The 20,947-nt window shown below is 37.1% G+C and overlaps 1 protein-coding gene across 1 annotated transcript in view; it reads left to right on the forward strand.

Annotated features, from left to right (window-relative positions):
• Positions 1 to 20,947, forward strand: part of LOC150081597 (dnaJ homolog subfamily B member 14-like) — a 146,556-nt gene that overhangs the window by 25,358 nt on the left and 100,251 nt on the right. Inside the window, exon 2 of the mRNA XM_090379459.1 lies at positions 733 to 922. Coding sequence (XP_090235585.1) covers positions 733 to 922 — 190 coding nt within the window. The remainder of the gene's footprint in view (positions 1 to 732; positions 923 to 20,947) is intronic.

Below are 20,947 nucleotides of genomic sequence, written 5' to 3' on the forward strand. Positions count from 1 at the left end.
GGCTGGGAACAGATTACTCCAATTTTAGTTAATTCCTATGGAAAAAATTGATTCTATATTTGTCCGATTCAGTATTCGTCCATCCCTCAGGAACAGATTAATGATGAATATAGAGGTTCCACTGTATTAGAATTATCATATTGCCTCTATAGACTGAATTTTTTTATAAACTTACAAGGCTTGATGATTAAGTTCTAAGACTGATTCAATTTAAAGAAAACCAGATCTTAGAGTGAAAAAGGCCTTAATATTTTTAAAAGTAATTTTGAGCAGCTACACGTGAGATCAGTTGTATAGAGGAACATTTTTTAAATGCATTTCAGCTGACCACCACCAACTCCTTTGTCACATTTCTTTTAATGTCCTCAACATCAGTGTTTCTTAACCTTTGCTCTGCAATTACTCATCAAGGGATTCCGTGTTGAGGAGTACATTTTTACAGTGAAACACACTAATCCACTTCAGTCCTGTTCTAGTTTCTTTTTAAGAATTCTTGGCAGAGAAAACTGATTACAGCCAACTGTAGATAAAGGAAATCAACAGTTTCATACATTAAACAGACTAAATTTTAAAATTTCGTTCAGAAAAAAATTGTTATCTAAACTGATCAGTTCCCAAACAGCTCTGATAATTGGTGTCCCACTATAATATAATACTAATAAATATCAAAAAAAATTATTATACCCAAGTTGGATTATATATATATATATATATATATATGATATTTTGTAGGTTTGATTAAACTACTGCAGAAATTGAATGGTACAGCTAGTTATGAAGAAAGATCAGATATGTCTAATTCAGAAGGAAAATCTTCCAGCCCCCAAGCCCCTCGAAGAAGATCAAAATTGTCTTTAGACAAAGATGAAACAATTGATAAAGTACCAGAGTACACTCAAGAACAGTTGGAGGCTGTCCAAAGGTGTATGCAAATTTTAGTAAAATTTATTTATATAGAGATTTTTTGCTTAAGTTAGTATTTGTGATCTAAAAATGTGTATAACAATTTTTTTATACACACATTTTTGAATTAAATGTTACTTTGCTAACATAAACAATATATTATTTATCAGTAAATTGAGGATAAATTTATTAGTAAATAATCTGGTTTTTAGAACCCAGTAAAACTTCAACTAAGTTTTAACTTTTAAGGAGTTGGGGTGTGGGTGCTACCTGACCATTTTGGGAATTTTTTATATACGAATTTTGAATATAAGTAGGCACCTTACCTTTATTTTTTTCAAGGTACTGCTTAATTTGAGCATCAATGAAATAAGTTATAACCACACCCACCCCCAATATGGGAGTGGATAGGGCACCCATCCACCATTCATAAGAGAATGCAGAAATGTATAACAGTTTCAAATGAGCCCCCAAAAGTCAAGTCAGATAAATGAAACTGCTTAGTCCTAAGCTTACTGTTAGTGTAAGATAGAAAATAGCAGAATTAGATTCTTCTTCCAAGATGAAATTCCCAGTAATGCACATTATTGAGTACCTCCATAATATTCATGACTGTTTGTGATTTGGTTATACACAATGTTTCATTGAGATATGTACTGTAGTACATGATATGTGTAGGGCTTTCCAAGTCATATGCATAGGACACGAGGCGCCTCCATAGCCAGGTGGGTAGGAGTGGCAGTGCGTAGCACACACTTCTTGATTAGACCGGGGTTGAGCCTGTGACCACCAAAGATGGAGGATGCAGAAAAGTCAGGGAATGACCACCGCATATCCCCAGAGCAATATGGCCTTAGTTGCTAATGCTCCTAAAAACCAAATAACAACATAGGACACGTGCTTTTGAGCTCCTGCCTTTTTGCCCCTTTTCAACGTTTGTCTGTGACAACCCCATTCAAGGCTTATATTGTTCAATTCCTCTTCGGAAGAGCTTTCCAGTAGTAATAATTTTGTGTGTGTAGATTTAGTGGAGTTTGAGTTAGGTTAGATTTTAATTTTTCAACTTTAGCCATGGAAGACTGGATACTCCAGTAACGGCTTTTTCCACCCACCCCATCAATTGCCTCCAGCAATGGCTAGCGAAGGTCAAACAACCACAGCAACGGAATCTACAGCTATTGCCAGCAGTGACCAAGACACCGGAAGCCACACCCTGGGACAACAGGTGAATACCTCAAGGTCCAAAAGGTCAGTAACTGTTAATACTTATGCTAATGCCGTATCTAATGGATTATGCTTGACGCCAGCGAAAACTCCTCTCTTGCGACCAACAATAGTACATACGTGGTTGAACAACGCTCCTACAAATGAAGCAACCGCTATTACTTCCTGGGAAAATGGAATAGCGATCGCTGAGAAAGTACCACCGAAAAATATTACTCCTGCCTGCAGTGTGGTGGGAACTGTGCAGGTATATTTCAGCCACCCCTCATGGGTGCAAACTATCCTGCAAAACGGAATAGACATCGGTCTTCATCACCTGGAAGCGGCGCCAATTGCCTTAGCACCAACGAAAGTTACAATATCAAACGTCCCACCTGTAATTCCTCATCAATTCTGCAGAGGAATTTTATCCAAATATGGATCCGTAACCGGGAAAATATGCACACTATCTGCAGGCAGCAACCACAAAACTGGAATTCTCGCATATAAAAAGCTTTCGAAGGCAGGCACTTATGCATCTCACCAACAACACAGAAAACAACATCCCTAAACTCATCAACGGCAATTTAAACAGAATCATTTACACATTTTATACCTCAATTTCCTCATAATGTTTCTTCTGCCACGAAGAGGGCCACATCAGGAAAAATTGCCCGCATATCTCCAGCCCTTCTGAAAGTAATAACAAAATTCAAGTGTCACTAACCAGGGCCAGGCCAGATGCACAGAGCGAGCTGACTGTTGGAGAAAATGGGAATACTGAAGAAACTATCAAACAGTGTGAGATTCTTCGCACACCAAACTTGTCAGAAAAAGAAAATTCAACAACCACAGAAGACCAGGACGCATTCTCCTCAGAAGGCCTACCAACATTAACAAGAGGGTTTTTCTCAAAATCAACCTCAAGGCAGTCAATATCCAAAGTAACAAAACACCAATATACAACGCACATGTTGGTTGGAAAAGAATCAACTGCTAACAAAAACAACAGGATCGATGAAAAGAAGTACAGAACGCCACAGAAGTCAAACGGTCACATCCCAAATAAGTCCATCATGCCATCAAGTACGGTAATAAATAAGCAGGTAGAAACCACCTACAACTCAAATGAAGAAGAACTTGAATTTCTGGAGGAAGAAGAAGAAGAGAACAAAAACCGTGATTCCCATTACTCAGATGCTTCAGAGGATGAGGACGGGAAAAGCAACTTTCCCTTCACTAAAGGCCCTTTAACTGTGGAAAAACTGCACTCCTTTCTAAGGGAAGTCCGCGGCTTTCCACAGAAGCTGGTGACAGCTCTGAAGTTCACCACTAACATACCAGACCTCATCTCACAACTTAAAGATCTTCATTCTAAACTAAAAGGAAAATAGGACAGGGCAGACGTGAATAGATGTAAGCATCTGTACTACTTGATTAACGGGCTGGAACAACAATACCATCAATCAGGATGCTAACCGCTCTCAAAATTTGCAAAACCTTTACCATTATTCCTGTAGATAGTGAGGACATTGTCACTTAATGCAAGAGGATGCTCCTCTGCATTGTGCAATAAACTAGCTCTTGACCAGGTCGAACGACATCATGCCGAACTACTCCTCCTGCAAGAAACAAATATTAAAGCAGACACAAGGCCATCTTTGAAATGGGCAGACTGGCCATATGTATTCCATCATTCTCCAACCCAACAACATCATGGAGCAGGAGTGAGTATCGGCATTCATCGTAAGTCTGCCTGTAAACTCAATGTGATAGCAGAGATCGCTAGCAACGCAATTTATGCTACCCTGGATTCACCCCAAAAGGAAACCCTGAATATCTTTGTAACATCCATATGCCACAGCAGGACCAATATGCTATTCAAATAACCAACTTCACACACAGCCATATCTCTGCAATAGATCAGGAACACAATTCTTGCTGGCGATTTCAACTGCACTCTTGACCCAGAAATGGACAGAGCGCGATGCTCAGTGCATCGTTGATCAACAACCTGCAGGCCTTGGTAAACAACAATGAACTGGTTGATGCATTTAGACACCAGCACCCAGAAGAAAAGTCCTACACCTGGAGATCAGCAAATACAGCATCAGGAAGACTCCCTCACCAAGCCCAATTGGACAGATACTACATCCCAAAACACACCATCCCTCTGGTCAGAAGCATCACACATATCCCATCTTCTTATATCTCAGATCACTCCTTTGTCGGGCTAGCCGGGTAGGTAAAGTGCCTGCCTGGCAACCCAAAGGTCGCGGGTTCGAATCCCGCCTCGGGCTTGGATCAGAGTAAATGCAAAAACCTTTGGGAGGTGCATTATGGCCACAGAAGCCAATGTGCCAACAACTAACAAAAAAAAGTTCCTTTGTCAAACTGCAATTCTCCTTCTCACCCAATTACTTCAAAAGTGGAGATGCTTATTGGACATTAAACAATAGCCTTCTTCAAGACAGAGAATATATCTTTAAACTACAAGACCTGATATCCAACCTTGTCCAATCCAAAGACAGATTGGAACCTATGAACGCATGGTGGCCTAGATTTAAAAGTCAGCTGAGATAATTTTCACAAATCTACAGCCATCAGAAGAGCCAACAAAAGTGTATTGACCTCTACCAACTTGAGCAAAGAGTGAAGCAATTACCACCTGATAGTCTGGTTCATCAGTCAACACTACAGGCCATTCAAACTCACTTGGAACACACAGCCAAAGGTGCCCTACTGAGATCAAGACACGACCATATAACTCTTTCAGATGCTCAAACCAATTACTTCTTCTCATTAGAACAAAGACGACACAAAGCAAACACCATCACTGCCATTCAGCTCCGAGACAGAAACATTACTGAAAACCCGGAGCAAATCTCTGAAGTAACCAGATTTTATCAAGAAATATACAGTTCCCAAGAAACCTCTACAAAGGCAACCAAGGAAATCCTTTCAGAACTCAAAAAAAATCCACCCAACAGTCCAACACAGCATAGAGAAACCAATCACCCTAAAAGAACTTACAGAAGTGTGCAAAGCACTTCCCAAAAACAAATCTCCAGGTCTGGATGGACTAACTTCAGAATTCTTCTGGAATCAACTCGGAGCGCTTCTCTTACAAATACTTGAAGAAGCACAATCCCACGGTCTACCAGATTCAGTCACTACTTCTGTCGCACGACTGATACCCAAGAAAGGAGATTGCAAAAACCTCCAGAACTGGTGCCCAATATCTCTAATGAACACAGATTGCAAAATATTTTCAAAGGCCATCGCCAGTAGACTAAAATCCACCCTTCCTGATATCATCGGTCACCAACAGACATACTCAGTACCAGGAAGACCGATACACAACAATCTTCATCTGATCTGTGACCACCTCTCCATTGCAAACAGCCAACAGGAATTTCTAGCACTAATCAGCCTTGACCAGAAAAAGGCATTCGACACAGTTGAACAGTGCTACCTGCTTGAAACGCTGAAAGCATTTGGATACGGACCCTACATCATCCAAAATATCCATCTGCTATACAAGGATGCCAAATTCTGCTTGAAAATCAATAACCAGCTTACCTCCAATCTTTCTTACTCCAGAGGAATAAACAAGGCTGCCCACTTTCTGGACAACTGTACACAACTGCCATTGAACCTTTCCTCAATAAAATTGCCACCAATCTACAATCCCAACAAACACTGCTACCAGAGCCTCACCTTAAAATAACCTACTCAGCATACACTGATGATGCCACAATTGTAATTCGCCATGATAATGAGTTTGAAAACATCCAAAAGGCTCACGATCTCTATGCCCAAGCATCAGGTGCCAAATTGAACCCTTTCGTCAACCTCATGGGGCGCAGATCGTACTACCCTTCTTCGTCTCTACCGGGCACTTGTCCGTTCCAAACTCGACTATGGGTCTCAGGTTTACGGTTCTGCTAGAGATAGTGCACTTCGGTGGTTAGATCCAATCCACCATCAAGCCATCCGGACAGCCACTGGAGCATTTCACACATCTCCTGTCCAAAGCCTTTACGTTGAAGCAAATGAATCATCTCTGTCTCTTCGACGTAAGCAGTTGTCCTTACAGTACGCCTTCAAATTGAAATCCCTGCCCGATCATCCCACGTGGCCATCCGTTTTTGAGCCGCGCTGGGAAAACCTCTACAACTCCCGTCGGACTGCCAACAAACCTTTTGGTATTCGCATTCAAGGGCTGCTGAATGAGCTGAACTTGACGGTAGACAATGTTGCCCAATCACCAAGGCAATTCTTTCCACCCTGGCATGCTTATTTTCCACCTTGTGACTTCTCCCTCAAGATCTGGAAGAAGGCTACTACACCGACATCTGTCTACCAGCAACTCTTTGCATCACATAGACAGCAGTATTCTGACTTTCTGCCAGTCTATACAGACGGCTCAAAGTTAGAATGCTATGTGGGATATGCTGTCGTGTTCCCTAACAAAACTTTATCCAATAAGATCCCACAAGAAACTAGCATTTATACTGCAGAGTTGCATGGAATAGAAACAGCCCTATATCACATTAAAAATAGCGACTACCAAAGGTATATGATTTATTGTGATTCCTTGAGCGTGTTACAGGCTCTAGTGTCGGTGAGGTTTAATCCTCATCCGATCCTGTCCAGGATCCGGCAGATTCTTCTTCCTCTCGTGGAATTAGAATTTGATATTCGCTTTTGCTGGATCCCAAGCCACGTTGGGATCCGGGGAAATGAATTAGCTGATACCGCTGCAAAATCAGCCGTTTCCCTGGATAACCATTGCCTGTCAGTCCCCTATACAGACTACAGGCAAATAATACGCTCTAAATTGTATTCCCAATGGCAAGATTCTTGGCACGGACAGGTCACAAATAAACTACATCACATAAAGCCTGTGATTTCGCAATGGCAGTCCAGTCTACGCAGGGTTCGAAGAGAGGAAGTTGTTCTTGCTCGGCTCTGCATAGGTCATAGTCATCTAACACATTCCTATTTACTGAGGGCGGATGACCCACCTATGTGCGAGATATGTAACATTATTTTAACGGTCCATCACCTTTTCATAGAATGTCCTGTTTTTATAGAAGCCCGACGCTTGTGTTTTACCGCTTTTAATAATCTGACTGAACCATTTACACTCAGTCAGATTTTAGGTGACAGAGACAACATGTCTGACGTTTTTAACTTTTTACACTCTATTAATTTTTATACAAAGGTCTAAGTTTTATATTTTTACTTTTATTTCTATCTTTGTTAGATAACAGTATTTGTTAGATGTGGTAGCCTAGGCTAACAAATTGTTTACTAGCTTTTAAACTTTGACTTGGCGCATTATGACCCTAGCTGCCAATGCGCCATTAAAAACTAAATCAAATCAAATCAAATCAAAATCAAATTGAACCACTGTAAGGCCAGCAGTCTCTGGGCTAGCAACAGAAAAGCAGAACTGACTCCCCCATCCAATGCACATGGTCTAGCAAGGGACAGAAATATCTAGGTGTGAATCTTGGCAATGCCCGAATTGCTGAGCCGTTTCAACAGGGTACTTGGGAAATGGAAAAGAGTGTGCGCTACATCTTCGTTGAGAGGGAGAGTGCTGTCAACCAGCTGGTGGCAAGCGTTCTCTGGTACACCCTCAGAGTTCTCACTCCGCCTAGTGACTTCCTCCACCAAATCCAAGCATCTACCTGAAGCTTCCTTTGGAACAAAACCAACTGGATGTCCTTCTCTAAACTCTGCCAGCTGCTCACTCACTGGGATCAGGGGCTGGTCTCTCCTGAAGACAAAATCACAGCCTTCAGGATCACCTTTCTTCTAAAGACATTGCAAATGAAAAACTCGTATTCTGCCACCACCGTTAAACTACTAGCAACAGCCACGAGAGGGCTCTCTCTGTCAACAATCTTAAGAATGGATGTGGCGCTAACATCCCTAAAACTGTCTTTCTTCTACAAAGATGCACTGCACCTCTGGAAGAAGCTTAACCTTCACCACACTTGAGGGAACATCATTTCCCGCAATACTCTCAGAATCACTCTTCTACAATAAACGAATAACAGACCCCACAACTGATGACCACTTCATTCTTCCTACATGGAACTGGGTAGGAATTAGGACCATAGCGGACCTCCTGACCCCCCACCTAGAATGGAAAAATTCTGAAGACCTGCCAATCAAAACCATAAATGCAAAGCAGCAACACAGATGTCTAAAATCAGCGATTGCACAAGCTCTTCCAGACATCACTGCAGCTAAAGGGATTGGAGATATCGCTGGATCCTCACCAGCACCAACCTTCATCATCACACCAGAAAACACTGTACCTCTGTCCCCAGCACCCTCCAAAAAAAGTCTATCAACTAATCATGTCCCCCCACATAGCCACGATCTTCCCGTCATCTACCTGCCAGGCTGTTCCTGTACCCCTCTCTACTCACCACAAGCCACCATCCAACTTTCAGTGGAACCTTCCGTACAGGACGAAATGTTCCATATCGGATGCAGATATCCAGTGGAGACTGTGGCACAACGTCCTTCCCACCCAGGTCAAGCTACAAATCTTCAGGTTACACACCTCAAACTACTGCCTCTTCTGCGCCACTCCAGGTACCCTGGAACACACATACGTGGCGTGCGTGGTGAACAGGGAACTGATCAAATATGTCCTGGATGCAGCAAAGCTTGCTTGCAACCACACCCACACTCCAGAGGACTACTGATTCCTGCTCCACTCTGAGCAGACAGCACACCACCTGCAACTTCTTATTCATTGCCACCAAGGCCGTCATTTACAACTTCTACTTCTACACAAGAAGCAGAGACGACGTGCCTCCTGTCTGACATGTCAGTGCAAAATCTCAAGTGGGGTCTACGAAGGAAGTTGCAGAGCAGACTTCTCGAATTTCACTGCAAAAGACCAGAAACTGTGGATCATCTTAACAGCGAATGGAACAGTGGCGGTCACCTCTTCACCATCACTGAAGAGTCCATCACCTTCAACGTGCGAAATACGAGACCAATGCCAAGAAACTGTTCTTAATTCCGTGAAATTGAAATGTTGAAACGTTTGTTTACTAAAAACATTTCTCTCTAAAAAGTTTGTTTACTTTTTTGCTTTTGTACATAGAATGTAAATAGTTTTTGTTGAAAAAATGTATCTACTGTTCATGTTTAAATTAAAAAAAAAAAAAAAAAAATTATATGTGTAAAGTGTGCTAGTTGTCTGACCAGGGGTTTCCCCCATCTTCACGGTAGTACATGATATGTGAGATGAAAGGCTACAAACATATTTATTCAATTTTAAATGCCATATTTGTTGGCTAATAAGACACTGCAGCGTGGAAGACACCCTAATTTTGGAAAGTTGAATTTAAGAAAAAAAAAAAAAACTTTTGAAAAAAATTTATTGTTAATAGAATGGAAATTTAAAATTCAATAAAAATAAAACCCAAAAGCCAATAAAGAAAGGTATAGGATTATTACTCTTATTATTTTAGTATTATTCAACTTCAGATTCATTACTGACTTCATCATCATTATCACCCTCCTCTTCACTAGTATCACTGTCACTCTCATACAATAAATGATCTTCAGTGCCATCCATTGCTTTACTTATACCACATTTTTAAAGGAATTGACTACAATTTCAGTCTTAACATCATGCCATGACTTCAGCACCCATTCACACACTTGGGCTATTGATGGACGTTTCATACTTTCCGTAGGCATCATATCATGGTTCCCTCTATCATCCATTTATTCCATTGCTCCTGCATGTTATTCTTGAATGGCTTATTGATGCTGAGATCTAATGGTTGTAACTGCGAAGTTAAGCCACTCGGAATTACCGCCAATTCTGTGTTCATCATTTCGGCCAGTTGTTTGATGTTTTCAGTCCTATGTACTCTTAACTGATCCCATATCAGTGGTGCATTTTTATGCAGTAGTCCACCAGGACACTTGGACCAAAGTTTTACAAACCAGTCCTTGATACATTCTTCATTCATCTATCCCTTTGGTTGTACAAGTATGTGAATTCCATTTGGCAGTTTACCTTTCAGTAGAGGTTTTCTTTTAAAAATTAACATTGGTGGAAGTTTGGTCCCATCAGCACAACAACAAGTTAAAACTGCAATGTAGTGTGTCTTTTCATGTCCAGTGGTTTTAATAGTTATAAATTTTTGCTCTCACATTTACTGTTTTATTGGATGGCACATCAAAAGTCAATGGAATTTCGTCCATATTCCCAATTTGGCTAAGTTTGTAGTTTCTTTGTTTTCTAGCATTAAGGATAAATTTATGGAAATCTAATATTTTCTGTTTGTACTCAGCAGGCATTCTCTGGGTTATTCTAGTTCTTGTGCATAAACTTAACCTATTTCTTTTCATGAAGCGAAAAAAACCAAGATTCAGTTCCTTTAAAGTCGTGTATCCCAATATTAGCTGCTTGTTTCCTTGCTTCTACTATTATCATTTTAGTACTCATTGCAATACCCACGTTTCTAAGTTCCATTATCCAACTACCTAAACTTTCTTTCACATTTGGCCATTTAGGTGGAATTTTACGAAGGTTTTTCTTTGATTTATCAGCTTCTTGTAATGAAACTTCCTGCTTCCTCCATTGACGAATCATCTTCTCAGTAGGTGGTGTCTGAAATTTCATTCTGCTGCTCTGTTCCTTTGTTCTTTGGCATATTGTACTACTTTTAGCTTAAATCCAATAGTATAATTTTGCTTTCTTGATGCACTTGCCATTGATTAGGGCTTAAATGTATAACTGGAATTTCCTTGTTACTCCAACAACAGCCTGATAATTACTGAAAAGTGTACCAATTATAGTAGTTAACTACTATACATTAACTCTCGGTTTTGCACGTGTACTGTATTGCGACTTTTGGCTTCTAAGATGCAAGGCGATTTTTTTTAAGGTATTTATAAGGTATTTAAAAAAAGTGCGTCTTATAAATTGAAAAATACAGTAAATATAATTCCGATAAGAGATTGCTTAAACTAAGACCAAAAATTTATCTGTGTATTTTATTTTCAAAGGTCAACCAAACGTTTTATTAATTCAAATACTATTGCATTTGGGAATTTAGTTTTCGCTTTAAGAGTTTCAATATTTGGAAAGCACAGGCCCATAAGATATCCAAAGTGTACAGTACTTTAACATTTGTGTATAGTATGGTAACAGCTAACGAAAAACATGATTAGTGTTAGACCATTTATTTTCATTTATTACCTGCATTAGAAGACGTATTTCTGTTTCTGAGAATATTAAAAAAATGTTCCATATCTTAAATAGCAAAACTAACCATATAATGACAGGGTTCAATAATATATTATATATGAGGCATTAAGGAAGATAAGACAAAGTTCCTGCATGAAACAATCAACCTAATTGGTTTACCTTCTTTATGTAATTTAATCTAGTCAAAGAAGGTGAGAATATTATGTCCCGGCATTTAATTCCTTTAACATTTAATTCCTTTAGGAGTGTAATTCTCGGTGTTATCTTGAACTCTTCAACTTATATACTGTAGTCCTGATGGTGTTATGTGGAAACCATAACATCATCAGGACTACAGTATTTCTCTTATTTATTTTCTCATTAATCTGTTGAATGATTGTCTTCATTAGTTGTGTGATGCAAAGAAAATTCAACATCAATTACTGATTGTTTTTTAGGAGACTTTTTTTAAATCTGCCAATAAATCTTGTGTACAGAATACCCCAATAATGTTTTTAATAAGAGCTGCAGTTTTAGTTTGTGCACATGAATATTTATGAGCTATTTCTGAGTCACAAAATATTTCTTTAAATAGTTCATTGTTACAGTCCAGTCAGCTGATCTGAAGGAATGGTGGTATTTAACGATACGATAGGCCACAACTGGATTTGCAAAAAAATCCAGTTGAGAGTCCTCAACTGGATTTTTCACTCAAAAATACTGTATAATTTCCAAAAAACCAGCATTTCCAGGGAAAGTTGATTTGATGTGATGCTTTTTTTTTTTTATATATATATTAACGTGATCAGTTATGTCAGGTTGGCTGCCCTATGTTGTATGACCAATGTTTATGTAGCATTTGCACAGTTCACATTCCACTTCATTAATCAGTTCGTTCTCTCTTGATGAAACTCCACTATTTTGAATACTCATCATTAAAGGTACATCTTCTCTTCGGCATTTCTGCTTAGGGGTTCTTCAAAAACTTTGCCAAATCCACACCACATCTCTGTAGATGTGTTTGGATTTGGATGTCCACTCCAACTATCTGCCAAAAAGAATATTTGCTATTCTTTCTTTTCCTCTTGAAATATCACAGAGAAGAGATCACGATGTTGCTTTCACCAGTTATCAGAGTGCAATGTGTTTACAGAGTTGTGACTGACTAAATTTAGCAAGAGTTCAAGAAGATCGTTGGAAATTATATCTTGAATATTTCAAAGAATTAGAAGGGATAGTGGAATGGTGTACTAGAAAGAATGTTAGTAATGAATTCTCAGTATTACTAATGAGGTTCAGACAGTAAGCATGAGAGGCGATTGCCTTAATGTGCCATTCTTTTCTTAACACAGCATTTTATTTAATAAAAGTAAATTAAGTAGTTTGGTTTCCAAAATAATTATGTATCAACAGGGAAAAAGCTATTGCACAAACCACCTAATACTAGAAAAAAACCAGGACATTAGTGCATCACAAAAAAAAATTCGGGACACTGGGAGAAAACTGTAAAATCCAGGTCAAATTCGGGGAAACGGGGACACCTGGTTACCCTACTCTCCTGCCTAGCTGACCACCACATAGTGAAGGTTGGGCGACTGTGGGGCCTGCATTCGAAGGGCCCAATGACAGAGAGGCCAGATGAACAACCGACCAACACATCCTAACATTATATTACTCAGACCACACTATAATCTATACTTTTCTGGCTTTCAGAGTGTATTGCATCACAAAAGATTATCACAGAGTTGGTGGAAACTCTGTGATGATCATCACAGAGCATCACAAATTCTGTAATGCTTTATCCTATATCCTTTCTGTACACATTGTACACCACATGTTCAAATTCTGCATCCCTTATGTCTAATTGTGTCTTCAATATCCCCAAAATGTCTGCTTTTGATGACTTCACCAGTACTTCATATTTATTTACTATGATCCTAGCATTAAGTTATGCCAAGTATACATGCACCTTTTACTCTTAGTAACCCTAACATAGCCCATGTATTGACTTGTTTCTTGAGGACCTCTGAGCAGGCCTTGAAATTTCCGGCACTTTGCTTTTCAGGCAAAGAAACAGTGCAAGAATCACTTGCTTCCTCTCCCTGCAGCTGCTCTTAATCTATTAGGTGAGTTTACCCCCCCCCCAACCTACCTAACACTACCATGAAAAGCATAAGCAGTAATCCTTGCACTCCTGTAAGCATATCCCATTCCTGTAAAAACACTTTCCTATTAACAAGCACCCACACCATGCTGTGAAAAATTTTACCCCATGAGCCTTGCAGTCTCCGTGACCAAATTGATTGACAAGGCTCTCATTATGTACTCATTCCTATCATGTTATGGCAGAATTATTTTCAGTTTCAATCCTTTTCCAAATATTTGGCACACCTCAGAATTACAGTGATGTATAAAGTCTTAATCTGTAGAATTATCCATCTAAATAGTCTTTGGCTTTTAACCATGATTTAGCACTTACTGATATTTCCATTATCTAGATCAGATTCTTAGCTTTCCATGTCTTAGGTAAAAGGTCAACCTTACTTGTTGCCTTACACTAATTTTTAACCATTTTGACATAACTTTAATTATTAAGTTTTTATAACATAAATCTTCTGATATTTCCTCCTTATATGGTTCTTTATCAATAGCATAAATTATGTTGCTTGGAGATGGCCTTGTAGCCAGTCTTTATCACTTTAATCTTTTCATTTCTTAAATCTTATCCAGTCCCCTAATTATGTACCTATGAGAAGTAGTCAGAAAATCTGTAATGATGAAGTGTCCTTATAGGTTTTTTTTTGCAATGTTTTAAATTTTAAGTTCTTCAAGATGAGCTTGATTTTTCTTAATGCTGTATTAAGATTAAAAGATTGAGAGTGTCATTTCCTGTTTTACTGGGAAATGAGGTTCATAATATCTGTCATTGGCATCTTTTTTTTGTTCCTTCAATGTGCTTTTAGGTGGGAATTTATGTAATTTCATTCAGTGCATAATATGAGACTATATTTCCATTATGGACTTGCGACTCACTTGTTCACTTTATTACTTTCATTAAAGAGTAATGCTTCAAGTTCCTTTCTAGGTGATCTTAATATGTTCAGTATCTTTAATGTACTTAATACTTGAGCAAATGTCAGTATTAGGATTTATAATATATGAACATTTTTTTTTTTTTTTTTTTTTTATGAAAACCCCAAACACGAAAGGTATCAAAACCTATAGTACTTAGTACCGTGTATGGGTTGAAGGAGAAGTATGGGGGAGGGAGATGCCGGAAAACTTTGCTCTAGAGACTAAACATGGGTTTCACCACTTCAAGCCTCCAATGGCTGCACTGTCACAAGTAACATCTTAATAGTTGCTGATAAAAGCAGAACTACACAATGAATTATATGCTCTGAATACATAACAAGGAATATTTGTCCTGATATTAATGTGAATCAATTTTTGCAAAGCTTAAATTAACAATACTGATGTTTTAGTGGTTAGAATTGGAACAATGTTGTTCAGACTAACAATACTGATATTTTACTGGTTGTAATTGGAGTAATTCTAGCTTAATAGTGGTCATTTTGTTAAAATTGGTCTCCAATTTTAACAAAAATGGATGCATATGAACTAGTTTTACAACTTTTTTATTTATGAAAAAAGTTTTATTTTTTAAATTCTGTTTGGAATATATCACTTTTTTTTTACTGATGGATTTCAGTATTTAAAGCATGCTATTTTCAGTACAACTAAACTTTTAATTCTGTTGAAAAAAAAAAAAAAATATATATATAATATTACGGATAATATAAAGAAAATAAATCCAACAATAATACCATCAGGGACCTAAGACAACGCAAAAAAAAAAAAAAAAAAAAAATTATTATTGCTTTTTACCGACAATCTAGATGACATCAACTGGGGCCAACCACCCAGAATGAAGGCAAAAAACGACAAGGTTCTCTGTTTCTGTGATGATCAATATATGCTAAGTAATTTAAATCTAAACCAAATATAAACCGGTATAGGCCGAAAATAAATCGAATTTAAATAAATCGAAAGATGATAATAAAATTTAGAAATATTAGAATCAAAGGTAAGAAATATAAGTAAAATATAAATGTAAGCATATATTAATCATCGTTGACCCGACAGAGAACGTAATTTAATGATTAAAATAAGATTAAATATATAATACATACTACATATTGACCGTATCTAGGACATAATGTAATAGTCGTCAAAATAATATGTGGTGCCCCCTATGTGATGGATACGATAAAAATAAATAATTAAATTAAATTAACGCATAGAGAAACATGCAGATAGTAAGAAGAAAAACTAAAGGAGTAGGAATAATAGAACCTGAACTCCACAAAGGCGAAAAATAGTGGTATAGATAAGAAATAGTTTCTCCTACGTCCTCGGATTGCCCTAATAATTTCGGAGAAATAAAAATAAAGAGTGTAGGACAGTTTAAAGACATTACAAGATATAAGTTGTTGCTCGGGTATGCCCGGGATCGCAAACCGGGTTTGCGATCCCGGGCATACCCGAGCAACAACTTATATCTTGTAATGTCTTTAAACTGTCCTACACTCTTTATTTTTATTTCTCCGAAATTATTAGGGCAATCCGAGGACGTAGGAGAAACTATTTCTTATCTATACCACTATTTTTCGCCTTTGTGGAGTTCAGGTTCTATTATTCCTACTCCTTTAGTTTTTCTTCTTACTATCTGCATGTTTCTCTATGCGTTAATTTAATTTAATTATTTATTTTTATCGTATCCATCACATAGGGGGCACCACATATTATTTTGACGACTATTACATTATGTCCTAGATACGGTCAATATGTAGTATGTATTATATATTTAATCTTATTTTAATCATTAAATTACGTTCTCTGTCGGGTCAACGATGATTAATATATGCTTACATTTATATTTTACTTATATTTCTTACCTTTGATTCTAATATTTCTAAATTTTATTATCATCTTTCGATTTATTTAAATTCGATTTATTTTCGGCCTATACCGGTTTATATTTGGTTTAGATTTAAATTACTTAGCATATATTGATCATCACAGAAACAGAGAACCTTGTCGTTTTTTGCCTTCATTCTGGGTGGTTGGCCCCAGTTGATGTCATCTAGATTGTCGGTAAAAAGCAATAATAATTTTTTTTTTTTTTTTTTTTTTTTGCGTTGTCTTAGGTCCCTGATGGTATTATTGTTGGATTTATTTTCTTTATATTATCCGTAATATTATAGACATTATGGGTGCATTGCATGATTGCTTGCAACTGCATTGACTCATAAATATTATTTACATATTAGTTACAGTTACTTTCGTTTTAACTTTCTTTACTTTTTTATCAATAATTATATATATATATATATATAAACAGGAAACTGTCAGTTACTTTCATTTTCAAGTTCATGTTTGAAATTCATAAAACCATAAAAACCAGCAGTAGTATCTGACTGCTGCATTCCACATATAATTCCAAGGAAGCATAACTGTTATCTTTCAAAATTGTTCAAGTAAAACTGTCTATATTTAGAAAAGTACAGAAGGTTTCAGCCATTAAGCTTGAACCAACAGTTAATATTTATTGTGCATTAATTGTTTGGTCAAGGTTAATGACTAAAATATTTTATTCATTAACTAACAATTAATGTGAAATCTATTTCAGAGAGGAATCCATAAAGTCTTTTACAGCTTCTACCAGCCTAGTTGCTCCCCAACAATTTCTACCATTTCAAATTTTTGGAATAAGAGAGTGTATTCTTCATATTTTCAGTTCTGAATTGATTTTTTGTCTGAGAAAGTATGTTTGGTGTTATTTGGGAGTTAGGAGAAAAGTTCTCTGTCTGAACATATCATGGTGAGCAGCTGTTTTTTCATTACTGTAATATCAGAAATAGCTGTCACCTTTAACCAATGTATTCAAAGTTGAAGTGAAAGAGTGAGACTATGACAGCCACAGCAAACTCCTTTCCCTCTACTGGCAACTTCCCACTATGCACTTAGTAAACAGAGAATATGTGTGATTGGTCATTTATCTATTGACAAGATTTCCTGTTATAAACTCAGTCAGCAGTGTTCTGATACCTGTGACAACAAAATTCAAGCAGCAGCAAAGAACATGGGTGCTTGCTCAGCAACATAACTTCATCAGGTTCATACCGAATTAATCTAAAACTGACCACTCAAATTTACCCTACTGCATCTTAATAAACTTGTGAATGGCCCACATCTATAATGACAAAGTTAAAAATTTGCTTCTGTATGCGAGGTTGTTCAAAAATTTCTAAACAGTATATGATTTTTTTCTATGTTCTAAACAATGTGATTTTTTTTTTTTCTGTTTTACATTTGAAAGCCAGGCATGCTTTGTTCTTACTATTGGAGTTGTGCAACTGCACGTGTTCTGTATTTCACTGTAAATTTTTGCAGCCCACTGCACTTAACAATAATGACACACTGAAGTGCCAAATATTTTCCAGTGACAAAGTGATTGCATTTAACTCATTACTGGTAGTGCAAAGAATTCTTACTCTTTTAGGCACTGAGATCTAAGTGAATGCCAAATGTGTACGATTTCAAAAATCAGCAAGAAATAATTCAGAATTTTTCAGTTTTGGATGCTATCTTTATACTGTATTTAATCTTTTGTGAGCACAACTGCAAGAAATCCATTTTTTTTTTATGAAAAATATATTTTTAATCAATCTTTGAAATTAAAACTGCCTTTAGACCTGTTGATGAATTAAATATAAATCAAAAAAAAAAAAAAAAAAATCTGAGCACTTAAACAAATGCATGCGATTAGGTGCCAGGCTTGTCTATAACAGGAGTGCTGCTGCATGAAACTTGAAATGTACACATCAATAGTTTTATTCCAGATGATGCTTCGATGTCATGAAGCCAAAGAGCACTACCAATTGGAGGATAGCATGCATCAATGAAGCCACTTGCTTTCAGTGATTCTATATGATAGATGCCATTCAGCACATTTATATAATTAAGTTTAGCTTAATTCCAGAATTTTTCTAATTGTGCAATAATTAACAGAGATTTCTGGAATTTTTCAGTGGAGAAATCAAAGAAACCATTTTATAAAATAGTTGTTAGGAGTTTTAGCTGTGTGAACAGAGTAGATGAACAGCACAAATTGCTGAAATGTTGCTGGTCTCATAGACTCTGTGGGATGGTCTCAGGGTTAAGCGTGACAAATTTTTTTAAACCACGTTCTAAGAGGAACCCTAACTTTTATGCTCTTCATATAAATTTGACGTATCAGTTTGCCATTACCGTCAAGCACAGTGGGCAGAAAAAATTTACCACGAAACATGGCCATCAAAGGGAAATCCAGCTCTGATAGTAAGAATAAAGCATACTTTACTTTCACACGTGAAACAGCTCCAATCGAAAAAAAAAAAAAAAAAAAAAAAAAGAATAGAAAGAAAAGAAAAAACATAGTCAGCATCTGGGGAATGCCAGTTTTTTTTTTTTTTTGACCTCATTTGATATATTTAGTACATGTTACAGATATATTTTCATTTTAACAGTGAGATAATGGGAGAGTACTGTTTCTCTCCCTTTTTGGCTTGTATAAAAGTCAGGAACTGTGATTCACTTGCATAACTAATTATAAGTACCAAATATAATATCAAGCGACTCTGTGATATCTGAAATCTGTTTAATACAAAATTAAAAGCTAGGTGTCTTCTGTGCTGTTTGGATAATATATTTGACAATGTTCAGCAGCCGATGCAACTTAACTACAGAGCAGGAATGTTCGAACATCCTACCATTGTTTGGCATATAAGTTGGCCTTTAGTTGCAATTGTGCTGTGAAACCTCCAGTAACAACAACAATGTTCAAACACTCAATTGAAAAACAAACCAAACATAGTTTGTTTCGGTAATATACATGGTTCACAGATGGACTGCATGCCCGTCACTACCAAATACGGAGGATGCGGAAAGGTCAGGGAATGACCACCGCATATTCCCGGAGCAATATGGCCTTAGTTGCTAATGCTCCTAAAAACCAAATAACAAACAAACAAACATGGACTGCATAAAATTAACATTGTATATCACAATAACGAATAAGAATATGCAAACAAATGATTGAATGACATATACAAGTAACAATTGATAAACTGATTGGCACATGGTTGAAACAGACTATAACATCATATGAATAAGTGATTGACTTAATGATTCAGATCAATCAGCAGAAAACAGTTTGCTAACAGGGTTCTGGTAGTTTACGCATAGTTTTTTATAGTGTCTTTCTTTACCTTCACCCCAAGTTGTTTCATACTTCCAATACAGTACAAAAATGAATGGTTCTATTTTTATTAGCACTTGATTTGAATATCGTGTCAAATTATATTTTTCATAAGAGAATAAAAGCTAATTATAGTTTCTCCATGAAACTATAATTAGCTTTTATGGAGAAACTATAATGCAATCAAGTGCAAATGCAAACATGGACTGTTCCATGTTTGCATTTGCACTTGATTGCATTTCCAACTGGTGATTTCTCTTACGCTGAGGCTTCATTTTAATACACAAATTAAGCTCATAGTAACCCCGGGGGCTCACATCTGGTGAGTATGGGCTTGGCACACCCAGGATCCTGAGCTGGATATCATCATTCTTCTCTTTCTTGGTGATTCCTTTCTACCACTCTCTCTCTCTCCCTCTCTCTCCCTCTCTCTCTCTCTCTCTCTCTCTCTCTCTCTCCCTCTCTCCCTCTCTCTCTCTCAGGGTAACTCGGGAATTTTTATTTTTTTTTATTTTTTGGCTGCTGCAGCATAAGCCTCAGGCTTCCTTGCACCATATAGCTAATAATAATAATAAATAATGTACAGCCACCTTCCATTGCAGCCATTTTTACAAAAAAGTAAAAGTAAAATAATGCTACTTTTAACATTGTTTTGTGGTGAATCATTGTAGCCTTTTCTTTAATGTATAATTGACCAAAAATAAAAATGAAGCATACACAATATAATAGCTTAGCTTAATTTAATTTATTATGATACTCACCTTTTTATTATCTGCATTGATGTTGGAATAAATTGGATGATAATTTTAAATTTAAGTTAGGATTAAAAACAGAATTAAAATGTGTGCAAGGAAGTAGAAGAGCACATCTTCGTCCTTGGTTGTCAATGTATAATCCAAAACGATTTGAAACGATTTTAGTTATGCGGTTGGAAACAGAAGGCCAATAGCCATAACAAGTGGCTTTTGTTTTACACGTCTTCAGTTGGCAATGGTAGAATGATAGTAAACGCGTGTATTTAAGAAGACTAGGTTCCCATGATGCTCCTGGATACACGGAATCTCAGGTGCATGAGATTTCAGACCGGTGCTATGTTATAGGGTTGTTTGGAATTTAATACTTGAAGAGTGGAATGGCGGCAAAACCATTCTATAACTAGGTCTTCATATTGGAAAATTTTAAAACTGGATTTTAATTTGATAATAGGAATGGCTGAATCTACTAAGGGGGTGTGGTTGTGGGATTGAACATATGCTGCTAATTCGATATTGGACTGTCCCGTCCTAAAGCTATTG

The sequence above is a fragment of the Mastigoproctus giganteus genome, chromosome 8 (assembly GCF_048544385.1).
Source record: "Mastigoproctus giganteus isolate SK-2022 chromosome 8, ASM4854438v1, whole genome shotgun sequence".
Lineage (NCBI taxonomy): Eukaryota > Metazoa > Arthropoda > Arachnida > Uropygi > Thelyphonidae > Mastigoproctus > Mastigoproctus giganteus.